The 16,811-nt window shown below is 45.0% G+C and overlaps 1 protein-coding gene across 3 annotated transcripts in view; it reads right to left on the reverse strand.

Annotated features, from left to right (window-relative positions):
* Positions 1-16,811, reverse strand: part of ltk (leukocyte receptor tyrosine kinase) — a 183,055-nt gene that overhangs the window by 52,647 nt on the left and 113,597 nt on the right. For all 3 annotated transcript variants that reach the window (XR_013499992.1, XM_078233461.1, XM_078233462.1), the window contains exons 10-11: positions 14,083-14,235; positions 8,519-8,629 (exon numbers count right to left, since the gene is read on the reverse strand). Coding sequence is in view for 2 of the 3 variants with exons in the window: in XM_078233461.1 (XP_078089587.1) it covers positions 8,519-8,629; positions 14,083-14,235 (264 nt within the window). In the remaining variant the exon portion in view is untranslated. The remainder of the gene's footprint in view (positions 1-8,518; positions 8,630-14,082; positions 14,236-16,811) is intronic.

Raw genomic sequence — 16,811 nt, forward strand, 5'->3', positions numbered from 1 at the left:
AGCCAAGGCCCCGTACATCTGTTCTGTGGTTCAGACTTAGAAGATCACAAGGCTGTTCGACAATCTTTATGCTTGAAATGCTTGGGACGTGGAAAGGGGCCAGATCAGTGCAGTTCTTTCATTTTAGATCACAGTCAACACGTTCAGTCAATCCTTGTTAGCAACAGCGGTGGAGTAGAGGAAATACAACCCCTCCACTAAATACCCAATACTGGCACTGCGTAGTTACCACAGGACGCATTATAGCTAACACCCATACACATTTCCACTCTGTAATTACCACAAGGCACAGCATCTCAATACCCAGAAACACTTTGGAGCTACCACAGGGCACAGCCTATTGCTGGTATTTATTAATACCTGCAATCATAATACACTCTAGGTTATGGATTACTTGCTTCCACAACAACGACTTGCATTTATATAGCACCTTTAACATAGTAAAACATCCCAAGGCACTTCACAGGAGCATTATCAACCAACATTTGACACCAAACTGCTTAATCATAGAATCATAGAATTCTACAGTGCAGAAGGAGGCCATTCGGCCTATTGAGTCTGCACTGACTCTCTGACAGAACATCTTACCCAGGCCCTATCCAAATAACCCCATGTATTTACCTCGCTAATCCCCCTACTCATAATGGGACACTAACGGGCAATTTACCATGGCTAATCAAACTAACCTGCACATTTTGGACTGTGGGAGGAAACGGGAGCATCCAGACGAAACCCACGCAGAAACAGGGAAAACGTGCAAACCCCACACAGACAGTCACCAAAGGCCGGATTTGAACCTGGGTCCCTGGTGCTATGAGACAGCAGTGCTAACCACTGTGCAACCTTGCTTCCCTTAAGTGGGATATTGGGACAGATGACCAAACCCTTGGTCAAAGAGCAAAGAATCAAGCAGCATCTTAAAGGGGAAGAGAGGCAGAGAAGGAGAGGGGTTTACGTCAGGGATTCCAGAGGTCAGCGCCGAGGCAACTGAAGGTGTGGTGGAGCACTTAAATTCAGAGATGCGCAAAAGACAAGAATTGGAGGAGTGCTGAAATCTCCAAGGGTTGTAGGATTGGAGGAGATTTCATATAAAGGAAGGGGAGAAGTCATGGAGGGATTGGAAAACAAGAATGGGAATTTTTAAAATGAGACATTGCCAGATCGGGAACGAACGTAAGTCATCAAACATAGATGCTGCTAGTTAGGATTTGGACAGAGTTTTGGATTGGTTCAGGTTTCTGGAGGGTGGAATGTGGGCGGGCAGTCAAGTGGACATGAGGAAATTGAAGAAGTAACAAAGGAATGGCTGAGGATTTTACCAGGTGGGAATAGGCAGTCTTGATGATGGAGCAGATATGTGATCGAAAGCTCAGATTAGGGTAAAATATAGCACCAAGATTGCAAACACTCTGATCCAACCTTCAAGAGTTTCCAGAGAGATGTGGTGCAATTTTACAGCACTGTCGCAGCAGGGTCAATAAACACAGTGAGCCATTCAAACGTCCGTTGACTTCGATGACACCGGATTATCCCGTGGTGGGATAGGGTGTAAAATTCCACCATGGAGTCAGTAACTAAGGGATGGAATTTATAATGAGTACTAAAGACAATGGCTTCCTTCTTCCCGATATTTAATTGGAAAATATTTATGTTCAGCCAGTACTGGATATCGGTCAAGCGGTGTCACAAATCAGGGATGGTGGACGGGTCGAGAGAGATGGCGCTGAGATAGACAGTGGAGTCTAACATGTTTTCAGATGATGTTGCCGAGGGGTAGCATGAAGATTGGAAGGTGCCACGGAAAATTGCTTTTGGGACATCGGACGGACTGGTGCAGGAGCAGGAACAGAAGTCATTCTCCACCTACGATGAGCTAGGTAAGAATGGAGCCAGGAAGCGCAGACCCACCCAGCAGGATGGCAGAGGAGAGACATTAGGCAGAGATGGTAGGGCCAACTATGTCAAAGGCTGCAGACAGATGAAGAATGACAAGGAGGGAAAGTTTACCATTGTCACAGTCATAAACATGCGCAGTCCTTAGATCCAGCTGAATTCAACTTACCTGTTACAATTCAACCATCGCATCCAAATAAGCTCCCACCACAGTTACACTACACCCCCAACCTATTATTGAAAGAACCAGGTATGAAATGCTCACCCTGACCTACCTGGAACAAGTTCACCATGTTTGTACTTGTTACTCAGGTCACATTGGAGTCAGCTGACTATGTTCAGGTAGCTCATTCAGGCTAACAGCTCCGTCGCTCTCATTATTCAAACTATCCACTTGGAACTGCTTCCATTCAGCAGGCCCCTTGCTTCCTAATGAGTTTGTAATCCACTATCATTTCAAAGCATAGCTAATATCATTTTGACATGCATAGGTGATATACTCTAGCAGAGGTACAATAGATGCTGGCACCCTGAAACACTGAATAGTCTACCAAGGTTTCATAGAATCCCTACAGTGCAGATAGAGGCCAATCAGTCCATCGAGTCTGCACCGATTCTCCAAAAGAGCATCTTACCCAGGCCTTTCCCCCACTCTATCTCCATAAGCCCAGACATTCACCATGGCTAATTCACCTGACCTACACATCGTGGGACACTAAGGGGCAATTTAGCATGGCCAATTCACCTAATCTGCACGTCTTTGGACTGTGGGAGAAAACCGGAGCACCCGGAGGAAATCCACGCAGACACGGGGAGAATGTGCAAACTCCACACAGACACCCAAGCTGGAATTGAACCCGGGTCCCTGTAAGGCAGCAGTGCCACCGTGCTGCCCAATAAATGATATTGGAAAAGGCCAAGGGAGGATATTTGTTCGTAATTGATACAGGATCTATATATGAATAGATAAAAAATATAAAGTAAATGATACAAAGCAATTTAAGTAAATCTATAACAAAACATCCTTTCATATATTCCATTTAATGCATGGGATCAAGGAAAGAGGAGAATTCTAAACTAACTAATTTACAAACGAGTTCTAGAGAGTGTAGGAAAATGGATTAGTTTGTCACCTGGTGGTGTAGTGGGGGAAGACAAGGCGTGAGAACCATCCTCAGTACAAAGAATGGGTAAACTCAATCTGTGGGAACGAGAGAGGGTCATGGGACCAAGTGACAGGCCACGTCGGGGTTGGGGCAAATTCTCAGGTTGTCTAATGAGCGAAATAACTCAGATGATCAGTTAACAGGGGGAACGAGCCCAATCTCCAGCTGGGAGGGTTGCAAGTCCGCCCTCCTTAGTGTTCTCGGTGATTTACTGACCGATACCAATGATGTTTTAAGAAGGAGGACTTGCTTTTAAACAGTGGATTTTACTGCTTCCGAACCTTGCAAAGCACTTTGCTCCCAATGAAGTACTTTAGAAGCAAAGTCACTATTGTAGGGCAGGAAGGTGGACATGACTCTGTGCACCCATTGCCTGATGGTCAACAGTGAAAAATGCATTGAATTTCCTGGTGTCAGAGAGACTCATCAGTCTGTAGCTTCAGGAAGTCCACAGCTTCACAAGGGGTGAGGGGGGAGGTGGAATTTTCCACACACCCTTGCAGTATGTTTTGCAGAGGTGGCCCACCATTGGCCGGCAGTGGGATCTTACAACCCCACCGCTGTCAATGGAGTTTCCCATTGTTCTCACCCTCCGTCGCCTGGGAACCCATGGGGAGGGTCACCATCTGCAGGACTGGAAAATCCTGCCAGCGGGAATGGCCAGAAAAAAGTGTCTGGATTGCTGTAGCCAAAACTGAAATATACAAAATCCAACACTGGGCTCTAAGTGCCTATACGCAGGATTATAATGTAATAGCGAGGGTGGATATAAAACTGTTGTTATCCGTAACCACTAAAACTCACTCTTTTGATCAACAGATGTAGGGTATAGGTCATCTATACCCTCTGCCTGCCTTAAGAAATTCAGTATCTATATATTGTGTCAACCATCTTAATTAGTTAATTGGGCTACAATAGCAAACATTCTACAGCAACAAAATTATCTTTTGAACTGATATTGATATGAGTTATCAGATAAAAGAATGGTACTTCATGCAAATGATAGTATCTAGCAGCAACTATTGATATATAATCAAATAAATAAGACATGTAATTCAGGATTTTGGTTGTTCATCTACTTTGCTATTAAATAAGACAGCAATCTTCCCTTGCCTCGGTGAGTTTAATCAGAGTGTAGCTGAGCTATACAGACCAGATAAATCCCATGTTCCATCCTTGGTCTGTACTGATGCAGCTCGTGGCTTTGGACAGCAGGGATGCTACTCATCCAGCTCATGTTGCCTGCTTGTAGGGAGAGTAGAACTGCCACCCTTCCTGCTCTCGTCTACTATAAACAGACCCTTCCAGGAGACTGTATATGAGTCAAGGAGGTTGGAATTTCTTTGTCCAAAAGCTAGTCAGTGCTTGCTTTCAACTACATAGGCCAAACTGCATGAAACTTTGGTAGCAAACCCAAGTCTCCAGAGACCCTGGAACCTTAATCGAGCACCTTAGACTGCTTGGCCAAGCCACCACACGGCAAAATGTTTCAGCTCACCCATGCCCAGCACAGGACAATTTTACCATCTATCGTGGTGTGATTCGAGCCAACAATGGCACAGTGGTTAGCACTGCACAAGGGACCTGGGTTTAATTCCGGCCCTGGGTGACTGTGTGGAGTTTGCACATTTTCCCTGTGTCTGCGTGGGTTTCCTCTAGTTTCCTCCCACAATCCAAAAATGTGCAGGTTAGGTGGATTGGCATGCTAAATTATCTCTTAATGACCCAAAATGTGCAGGTTAGGTGGTTTAGCCATGCTCCATTGTCCCTTAGTGTCCCAAAGTGTGCAAGTTAGGTGGATTAGTTATGCTGAATGTCTGGGGTTATAGGGATAGGTTGGGAGGTGGGCCTGAGAGTGACGCTCTTTCAGGGAGTTGGTGCAGACGCAAAGGGTCAAATTACCTCTTTCTGCATTGTAGGGATTCTATGGTTCTGTGGATTCCAGAGCATTGCTCAAAGTTTATGGTTTACCAAGCCTCATCACATAATCACTGACCAGTTAGCTGCTGGGGGAAATAGTAAATAAGGAGTCAACTTGGACAAGAGGGCAGAGATTTAAAAAAGTTGGAAAAGGAAAAATCAAAGCACAATTATAGAAAAATAAGCACAAGCTGAAGAAACTTTGTCTATCTGAGCCATTAACACTGATATGGAATAACAGGGTAGATGTGTGATAAAGGCACGTGTAAGAGGGTGATAACAAAAATATGGGTGCATGGGATTGAAGGCAACCCGTTGGTTTGGTTCGGGAATTGGTTAGGACATAGGAGACAGAGCAGCTAGAATCATAGAATCCCTACAGTACAGAAGGAGGCCATTCGGCCCATCGAGCCTGCATTGACCATAATCCCACCCAGCCCCTATCCCTGTAGCCCCACATATTTACCTGGCTAGTCTCCCTGACATTAAGTGGCATTTTAGCATGGCCAATCAACCTAACCCGCACATCTTTGGACTGTGGGAGGAAACTGGAGCACCCGGAGGAAACCCATGCAGACACTGGGAGAATGTGCAAACTCCACACAGACAGTGACCTAAGCCGGGAATCGAATCCGGGTCCCTGGCATTGTAAGGCACCAGTGCTAACACTGTGCCACTGTACCACCCTTGTGCCACCGTATTGCCCTATGGCTATCATGGATATGTACTCAAATTGGCAGGAAGTGACTCATGGGGTGGAACTTTCCCAATTCACCCACTACGGGAAACGATCCGTTGACCTTGGGCGGGATTTTCTGACCTTGGGGCAAGTGCGGCCAGAAAATTCCACCCATGTTGCCCATCAGGGATCTGTACTGATGATTCAGTTTTTCACTATGATACAAAGCCATATATCTTAATTTGCTGATGACTCTAAGTTAGGTGGTGCAGGAAACATTGGAGGTGAGGGCAAAAGGGTTGCAAAGGGGCATTGGTAAATGAAGTGAGTGGGCAAAAAGAAGTCCAATAGAAATCATCCCAAGAAAAATAGATCAGAGCATTTTTCGAAACAGCAAGGAGCTAGGAACTGTGGGGGAAGGGGGGAGATTTAGGGGTCTGTGCCAATTGTGGTATCCCTTTAAGGGCAACACAGCAGAGCAGGGGTCACCTGGCTTGAGGGACCAATTAGGACTCAGAGTGGGTATCACCCCAGGGGCTGGGGCCCCTTAGGCAGGTGATATGTAGGGAGAAAGCTGCAGCCTTGTACAGTTCCGAAAAATACCTTTTGCATTCGCAAATGAAGTCTGTGAAAGTGCATCATTACAGGGACCAAGTACACATCTTACTAAAACTAACCTTAAAGACTAAAGAACTGCTGACTTTTATCTCAAGAGAGCTGGATTAGAAAGGATCAGAAGTTACATTACAAGTATACAGAGCTCTGGTTAGACTCCATCGAGGAACATAGGACTTCAGAGTAGGAGTAGGCCACTCGACCCTTCGAGCTTGCCCTGCCTTCAATAAGATTATGGCGGATCTGGCTATGGTCTCAACTCCACTTTCCTGTCTGTCCCCCACGTGACCCCTTCATTTATCAAAAATCTGAAATGTTGCACTCAGTTCTGAGCTTTACAATTTAAGAAGAAATAGACTTGAAGAGGGAGCAGATTCAAAATGTGACAGAGATTAAAGGGGTTAAATTTATGAGGACATATTCCATAGATTGGCCTGTATTCCGTTGTGTTTAGAAGATTAAAGGTAATCAAACGCAGGTATTTTCTAGGATTGACGAAATTGATCGGATAAATCGTGAGAAGCCATTTCCTCTGAAGGAGGAGCCCAGGACAAGGGGCCATGAACATTAGCATCAGAGCTAACTGATCTAATGATGATTTTAGGGAGCACTTCTTCACAGAAAGGTAGCAGAAATGTGAAACTTTGACCCAATTGTTGGAAGTAGGTCAACTGAATATTTCAGAATTGAAATTGATATATCTTTGTGTTACAGAACCAAAGGGGGTAGATGATGGTTTAATACAGATTAACCATGATCTATTTCAATGGTAGAACATGCTCAAGTTGTTGAATGGTTCACTCCTGGTCTATGTTCATCAGAGGATCCAGCATCTTACAGTCTATTAAGCAGCATTTATGGAGAGACTTATTATTACTTTTTAAATAATTCCAGAAAGTATAGGCAGCGGATATGAATGAAAAGTAAATTTGAAACCAATATGAGAGGTACAGCTTTGCTCAAACAGTGCTAAGTATTTAGAATAATCTGACAAATGGGGTAAAATAGGCAAAGATCCGTGTGATATTCCATATGCAGATGGACAAAATGAGCGGTAAAGGGAACTGGAGAAATGAGATTTGATTCACATTTTATGCCATCGTATCCTGAGTCAGCTCCAGAATTCTAACTTGCTTGATATATCTTTGTTTTTCAAGGTATTACGAGTTACAGAACCAAAGCAGGTGAATGAAGTTTCAATACAGATTAACTATTTCGATGGCAGAACATGTTCGAGGAGCTGAATGGCCTATTCATCCCTCTTAGTCATAGAATCATAGAGGTTTACAGCATGGAAACAGGCCCTTTGGCTCAACTTGTCCATGCCACCCTTTTTTTTAAACCGCTAAGCTAGTCCCAATTGCCTGTGTTTGGCCCATATTCATCTATACCCATCCTATCCATGTAGGGTAGGTCCTTGCCCTTGCTGGCCTACATTGGCCCCTGAGGCCCCAATGCCTCAAAGTTTAAATTCTCTTCCTCAGGTTCAAACTCCTCGGCCCTCCCTAACTCAGTAACCTCCTTCAAACATGAGAATCTCCAACCTCCATCAATTCTAGCCTCATGTGTATCATCGATATCCTTTGTTTCACCACATGTTTTCAGCCAATCTTGGCCCGAACCTTTGGAATTCCCACCCTAAACCTCTCCAACCTTCTACAATTTGATTTCCTTCTTTAAGATCTTCCTTGAAAACAATTGACCAAACTTTTGGCCACTTGTTCCAATCTCTCCTTCTTTGGTTTAGTTGGCTTTTGCCTGATAACACTTCTATGAAGCACCTTGGGACTATTACTATGTTAAAGAGGCAGCACAAATGCAAGTTTTCCTATTACCTCATGAACTGATATTCAATAAACTTTCAGATATGCATACTGGGTCTTCCAGATTTCAGCATAACCAATCCTGGTACAGGTAGGAACATACTGAGCCGGGCATCCCCCTATCTATACAAAGAGCATAAACAGAATTGAAGGTGAAGCCACATGACAAACATATTTACACTGTTATCTCTTGCGTTAATAACTTCCTTTCCTAGCTTGTTTCAGATATGGATGAATTGGAGGAAGTGAAGCTGATGATTAAATGTCTTCAATGATGCATTCATGCACAGAATGGCGTTATTGGAAGAAGCATCTATCAACAGCAATTAAAAACCAAAATGAAAATTTCTCCTGAGCTTATAGCTTGTGAAATGTTGGTTGAGAAGGGAGCTGTGTAGTACAAAGTTTAATGAAATTCTTACTGAGAGCAAGTCCAGCACAGGTTAGAACTACACCAGTAACAATGGTGGACGTAACCACGACAATTATGAGGGAGAAAGGAAGATGGCCTTCGGGGTTGACACCTCCAGAAACTGTGGACAAAGGAGGAGAGAAAAGAAGCATTCATTAAGACTTCATTCACTTGCAAGCAACTTTCTATTGACAAAGATAATGTAGAAATATATTACTTTAAAATCCATGGTGGATCATATTTAAAATTGTAACAAGTGGCAAAGACTGTCAATCGCAACCAGTTCCCCCCAGCAGTCTATGAAACACATAACATGCCTTGTAATACCAGGGGGTGAATTTTACAGTCCCGCCCACTATGGGAATTGGAGCAGGCAAGGGGCAGACCATGGAAAGTTTGACCTTGGGCAGCGAATTCCATTTTTGGGGTGAATGAGGCCAGAAAATCCCGTCCTAGATATTTATTGCTGCACATCGATGAAGCTTTATCTATAAAGCAGGAGCACCTAGACTGCACCTAAATTCTCTGCAAAATCCCAGGGGTAAACAGCAGAACAGCATTAGTTCAGATTAACAGCAACATTCTAGACATTAGAAGCAATTATGCTGTTGCAGTAACAACGCAGGATGTTGGTAGACACTACGGCTCTGACAAAATCCCAGGGATTGATCGAAACATCCTGCAGCGAAACACAATTAAAATACATTTCTTAAAGACACATGTTCCCAAGGCTACTATGCCTCCCAAGGATAAGCCCATCATTAGGGCAGAAGGAAACCTTTGCTGATTCTGTGACATTGTGAGGCTGATGATCTTTCCTGATATGTTGATGCTGACAATGAGTGTTTTGTTGTGTCTTCTGCCTGAAGATAACTTTGATTATGAATATTTGTCTTCACCATATTCCTCATGAAATCCTGTAGCTATGAGGTTGTCACTGTCACATCATGCTGGTGTGATAGCATCCTCATGTGGCTCCTTTGAATCCTTGTCTTCGTCAGAGTGGTTAAAGACTCTTTGGGCAAGACTTATAAGACTCGCAGTTGAAGAATCAGAAACTGTCCAGAGGCTGAGTCCATCCTGTCTGGGGAATATTGAAGAGACTGTCCTGGGACAGTATGAGGTCATGCAAGGGGACGCTTAATAGTATGAATGTCATGATCGTGGTGTTGGATGGGGTAAAGTCTCTCTGTGCAATAATGGTAATGTCCAGTATGGGGTGCAGGGCATGGTCAGTCACCTAAGGTATTTGGTCTTGGGGGTTCGAGTCATTGTTCGAATCATGGTTCGAGGATCCTGTATGTCACTAGCTGAAATGCCATGGGGGGTATTGAATGGTATCATGTTGGGGGTGGGGGTGAGAGGGAGGCTGTTCCTGCAAAGTAAGGGTACATGTGGTCTCAAGAAGGGGAGGGGACAGGTCAGCATAGGGACACCAACGTTAAAGGCCAAGTGGGGAGAATAGGAATATCCACATGATCAATGATGAAGTCAGTGGTAACAGGGGGAGGCTGGGTAGTGACAGGAGGAATGGGAATTAGGGGGAGGTGAGTATGGAGGAGGATGGGGGGAACGTGATGGATGATAGGGGGTGTTTGGAAGTTGGCCCCACTCACACAAGTCAACAGCACCATTTTTGCATTAATCGAAAAATGACACCATTTGAAAAACAATCAAGAAAAGTATTGATGGAAGAGGAGTCTCAGGATGTGAGAGAGGAGTCTCAGGATGTGAGAGAGGAGTCTCGGGATGTGAGAGAGGAGTCTCAGGATGTGAGAGAGGAGTCTCAGGTTGTGAGAGAGGAGTCTCGGGATGTGAGAGAGGAGTCTCGGGATGTGAGAGAGGAGTCTCAGGATGTGAGAGAGGAGTCTCAGGATGTGAGAGAGGAGTGTAAAATAATGTTGGGCCGATTGAGGAGGCACCTTCTGAGTTTCCTGCTCAAACCATTGAGTAAGGAGTCTAACAACACCAGGTTAAAGTCCAACAAACCATGGAGAGCAGGACTCAGCAGAGTGCTGGACTCAAGGGTCCAATGAACTCTGTTCCTTTGCTATCCCCTAGTCCTGCCATTGTCTCTCTCCTCCCCTCTCGTGTCTCCCCACTCCCACTGTGACCTGCATCCGTCTCGTGTCCCCCCCTGCATTCGTGCCTCTATATCCCCTCCCCTCTCGATATTTCACAAAGGAGGGTGAAAGCAGTGATGACAAATTGTGCAGGAGTCACCAGGTGCATGCTACCTATTATGCCAATTATCCACTAGTGACGCAATTAACTTTGAGGGGGAACAAATAATTTCAGCAAATCAGCCTTTTAATAAATATTTGTCAGATGTAAATTAAGGCACGTGGGAAACTAGACCCGAATTCAAACGTCCATGACACTGACAATAACAGCAACAAATGTGCATCACACTGACATTGGAGAAACAACCTTCCAACACACTGACAATATGGCAACAAATGTGCATTACAATAGAGACAAGCTCCCATTGCACTGACAATAGAGAGACAAGCTATCATTACAAAGACAGTATAGACAAAATTCTATGACACTGACAATAGAGACAAGTTTCATTACAATGACAGTAGAGACAAACTTCCATCAAACTGACTGTAGAGATTACATCCATTACACAGTCAACATAGACACAAACCTCCATCACACTGACAATGCAGACACAAACCTCCATCACACTAAGGACAACCTTCAATCGCACTGACAATTCAGAGACAAACCTCCATTGCAAGAAGATGAGACAAACCACCCTCACAATGACAATACGGAGGCAAATTTTAATTACTCTGACAAGGAGACACACTTCCTTCACACTGAATATACAGAGAGAAGCATCTAACACACTGACAATACAGGGTCAAACATTCTTCACATTGACAATACAGACAACAACTTCCATCACACCAGAGAACATCTTCCATCTGACAATAGAGACAAACCTTCATCACACTAGAATACAGAGACAAACTTCCACTTCCATCACATTAACAATATAGAGAAAAACTTCCATCATACTGACAAATTGTTAGGGAACAGATCAGAAACTCCAAGGAATATTTTGAAGTCAGCCTAGGTTCCAACTTTATTTTGATTTTGGCACTAGGGTGACCACAAGGTGTTTCATTCCAGGTATGATTCAATTGACCCACTAGGAAGCTTTTATTAAAATAAATTTTATTTAAGAACACAGCTAGAATATAACAAAAAATTAGCATAACTTTTACCAATTAAAATGTTTAAACATGACAAAGTATAGTGCTTAACAGCTATCCATTTCCATTGTTCCAATTTGAGCAACATCCCCATAGACATGAGGGGATTCTTCCACCTCGCCACGTTAATTTTCCAGCGCAGCGGGGTAGGGGAATCTCGCAGCTGGGCATGTGTGGGATTCGCACATGTGTTCCCACTGTGCGTGCATCTCCCAGAGCTGGATTTCCAGCGCCATCAGATCTGCGCTGGAAACCAGCGGGAAGACAGGTAAGTCATTTAAATCTTCATTTAAATGTAATTAGCAAGCCAGGACCTGAATTTTCTTGGCCTGCTAGCCTCTCTCACCCCACCAGAGTATTTCACTGTAGCGGGGTTTAGAGTAGCATCCCAATTTCGGGGAGCTAGCGACCTGACCCCGCTGGAGTGAAGGGGGGAAATTGGGGCCCCCAGGAGGTCGAGCGGTGGGGGGGGTGGTGGCCCCTGGGCATTGACACCTTGGCAGTGCCAGCCTGTGCCCCCGACTGCCCAAGGCGCAAAGTGCCAATGCTCAGGAGGTACTTTGGCACTGCCCACATGCATGGGGCACTGCCAAGGGGGTGGGACCCATACTGGGTGGGGCGTAGGGGCAATCAGTGTGGGTGGGGGGGTCCCACTGCCACTCTGAATTGGGATCGATGGGGGCGAGAAGGAAGCCAGCGATTGGGGTGGGCTGGTGTGGTCAGCTGGTGGGGGGGGGGGGGGCGGGGGGGTGCGGTTTAGCCAGTGGGGAGGGTCTGCCTGCGGGGAGTCTGCACTGGGGGGTGCTGGGAATCTGGGCATCACTATCAGGCTGTAGGTGTTTGGGGACAGCACTGCCGGGGTCCCGGGCTGGCCAGTGATTGAGCTGGCCGGAAAGCGAGAGGCTGACAGTTCGGGGTCACTGCGCATGTGCAGAGCCCCGTTAGTTTCAGTCTCCAGGGTGGGAATTGGTCCCGCCCCTTGAAATTTAATGATATTCACGCTGGTGGCCTCTGCAGTGCACAGGGTGTGGGAGATTCTAGTCTGAACTCCCACTGAAAAAACCCGCATGAATTACTCCAGTTTTCCCGCGAATTCAACACTTAGAATTCTTTTGGGAGAATTCCGCCCATAAATCCTGCTTCCAAATCAATTCGTACCAAAAACAGATATACTCATGTGGATGCTGGATTTCCAGCCTTATAACTCCTCTGGACAGATACAGAAATGCATCTGCCTTCTGACTCTCATACAGCAGTTTCCAGAGAAGGATATATCCTCAAACAGCAGACCTCAGAGAAATAAATCTAGTTTCTGGCAGATTCCAGTCTCCAGACTTCAGACACAGAGCTATTTCTGCTCTTTACAGATCCCAAAAAACAACCGAGCTGGTTTTCTCTGCATAAGCCTATCCTGCCCCGTTATATGACCGTACCTGGCAATCAACCTAATCAAGCCTCATTCTGCAAAACCCCAGGGAAAAACACCACAATAACAGAACAGCATTAGGCCAGATCAAAATAAACATGCTAACAATTAGGACCAATATGCTGCTGCAATAACAAGAGTGTTGCCAGATGCAGACAAAATGGCACCAATAATAAAACAAACTCCTAAAACAGATCCTGCTCAAGAAGCATGACCCAAATACATTTCTTAAAGGCACAGTATCATCACACATTACAGATACAAAGTTCCATCTCATTGACAATACAGAGACAAAGTTCCATCTCGATGACAATACAGAGACAAACTTTGATCACACTGACAATAAACTGACAAATGGGGTGATTCTCCAACCTCGATGTGCTGTTAGTAGATCCCACTGATGCTAGAGAATAGTGTGCAAGCCTAAAAATCCATCTCGCGCCCAGCACCAACCACTTTGCAATTCTCCCGGGCTTTTTCTAATGACACCAACCTCCAGGATGCAAGAGGGTGAGTCAGCCACTGCCAAGGTGTGTGGTGGGGCGGGGGCCCACATGGGCGCAGGGGCTTTGGGAGGCTCAGGCTGGGCTGGGGATCCTCAAGTCGGGGTCGCCACTGGGTTGGGGTCGTGGGGAAAGCATTCTCCCTGCCTACCTAAAGACTCTCAAGGGGTTACAGAGGTCAAATCCCACTAATGAACCCTGCCATCCGTCTGCTGGAAAGGATCTGAGGTTTATTGCAGACATTCCATCCCAGGCCCCACTAGCAAAAAATCTATCGCACTGACAATACAGAGACAAACTTCCATTACATTCACAATGCAGAGACAAAATTTCATTACACTGACAATAGAGAGAAACCTCCACTACACTGACAATTGAGCACTTTACTATGAAACCAGTTCTTGAAATTTGTTCTTACCTGTACAGGTAACATTATCTTTGGCTAAAACCTTGCCGCCCAGGCACAGACACACTATCTTCTTGGACTCTTGCTCCCTTACACAGTTGTCCGACTCACAATGACTACAGTTAATATGGATCCGGATTTCAGCTTCTCCGTGACTCTCCATGGCTGTGGACAGAGTGAAAAACAACTTAGTCAGATGCTGTTGGTGGCAAATTACAGTGAAATGTGAACCCAAGTCATCTACAGAGCAAGATTTGGCTGAAGAGTTCTGAGCTTTTGTTTTGGAAATGAGCTAATAGCATTATGTGTTTCATTGGTATGTTGTGGAGAACCCTTCCCGTGTTCCCATGATGCAAACTGTACTAAAGTAGACTAATGATAGTTCAGATGAATTCTCAATCCTACTCTCTTTCCCACATCCTCCACTTGTCTTTTCTAGCCTATCTTTCCGGCTACAGTTAAAAAATCAATGTTTCTTTAACAATTCACTAGAATTACTGAATGTTACAGCACAGAAGATTATCCTTTGACCCATCTGTGCCTACAGAATGCCTACAGTGCAGAAAGAGGCTCTTTGGCCCATCGAGTCTGCGTAGTTTCTCCCAGACCCTATCCCTGTAACTCCACGTATTTACCAAGCTAGTCCCCCTGATCCTAAGGGGTAATTTTGCATGGCCAATCAACCTAACACACATGTCTTTGGAATGTGGGAGGTAATCAGAGCACCTGGAAGAAACCCACGCAGACATGGGGAGAATGTGCAAACTCCAACTCAGGCAGTGACCCAAGCCAGGAATTGAACCCAGGTCCCTGGCGCTGTGAGGCAGCAGTGCTGACCACTATGTCAGCTCTTTGACTGAGTCATCCAATTAGTCCCATTCTTCCCACCCCTACCTCATTGCCCTGCATTTCCTTTCTCGTCAAGCATTTACCAATTTTCTTTTGAACGTTAGGCAAAACTTTGCTCATTAGGTCAGAATTCCAACATTTTACCGGAATAAGGATCAAAACCCACATCATATGCAGCATAATCACACAGCAGTTATTTCCCTTTAATTGACCAGAAGACCAATGCTAACCAACGTGATTGACTGGGGGGAGTGTTGGGCTCTCAAAACTATAGGGCCAATAGAAGCCCTCTACTCAGCACTAAAGCCACAGCCTGTAGTTTAGGCAAGAGATAGAATGAAAACACCTTCATATTGAAGTGCTGAGTTCAAACACACTCCATTTTTTGCTGTTCCAAAGATCTTACCTTACAATGTGGGAATCACAAATTTATGGAGGAAGAGTAAATGCTGTTGAAGGGATATAAGGTCTGTTTAAGTGTCATTATCTAAAGTTATTTAAATCACCAGTCCTTTAAAAATTCAGGTTGTTGCTGTCATTCAGAGTAAAAACCAACACCCTTTGCTGGAGTGTATTGATTAACAGGGCATCTGGTGTAACTTAATAAAAAGTCATTATCATCTGTTCCGACAGGTTCAATAAAGTTAATTGATGGCATTTCCCAAGGACTATTATTAGAGCTGAGTCCATTAATAATGCCTGGCTGAGCTAAAAAGTACCAAAACCACCTATCTTAGCAGGGAAAGAGGGCTGAATTCACATTTTGATTTGCAGTTTTAAGAGGCTATGAAAGGATTAGCTGACTTTGATGTGTTTGATGTGTTGAAAGAGACTGACCAATGAAGGAGATTTATATCTTTGAATGGGTTTCATGAAAGAGATTTTTTTCTCTATCTAGTGCGTGTGAGTGAGAACTCTTTAGATTGTTAGAAGTTTTTTTTACATCTCCACATGGTTCTTGAGGTCTTCCCATACCAGATACTGGGTGAGTAGCTATGGAAGTGGCATGGGGGATATTAGTTGGCTTGGAGGTGGCATGAAGATATGAGGTGACTTGGAGGTGGCATTGGTGTGAGGGATAAAGGGCCTAAACTGGGCTGAGGTTTCAGAGAACCAGCTGACCTCAGCACTTACCCACCTCCTTGGCTGTCTCCCAACTGCCTCCCCTACAGACTCAATCACTCCCCTGCCACCCGGGAGAGAAAATTGTGTCTGCAGGGATCACTTCCATGTCGAGTTGGGGATTTCCCGACTTACGTTACCTGGCTCCATGGTGAAAATTTGACCCAAGTTCTCTCCGGCATTTTAAACATTTAAGGCAAGATTTTCTGGACCCACTCACCACCAAGATCTTCCAGTTATGTCGAAAGTCAATAGGCATTTGGTTGGCCTGCCACATCTCCCGCAGTAGGTCCCACCAGGTTTGTGAATTCTGACCAGAGTGGTTACTGGTGAGTGGGTATGGAGGATGCATGGGGGCATGCAGTGGGCATAGGCACATGAAAGTAGCATGGGAGAAATGAAGGGGCACGGAGGGGCCATGGGAGATGTGAGGGAGAATGGAGGGAGAATAGAAATGGGCTGATGTGCAAGTGAAGAGAGGCAGGCTACCTAACATGCTTGCTTCAGCATCTGCCTGTCCCATTCCCACCTTGAGCCTGCTTCAGGAGTGGGAAACACAAATCCAGCCCAAACTCATCTCCCCAGAAGGAAAATAACATGTTTGTTCATTCAGAACTCAGGAACAGAAAGTAAGGAAAGAGTGAGACTCATGATTCCCACGTCTATCGTGAAAATCTGGTCAACATATACTCTCTTCCACCTTCTTCCGTCGGGGAAAAGGTACCAAAGTCTGAGGTCACTTACCAACCGACTCAAGAACAGCTTCTTCC

The sequence above is a fragment of the Mustelus asterias genome, chromosome 18 (genome assembly GCF_964213995.1).
Source record: "Mustelus asterias chromosome 18, sMusAst1.hap1.1, whole genome shotgun sequence".
NCBI lineage: Eukaryota > Metazoa > Chordata > Chondrichthyes > Carcharhiniformes > Triakidae > Mustelus > Mustelus asterias.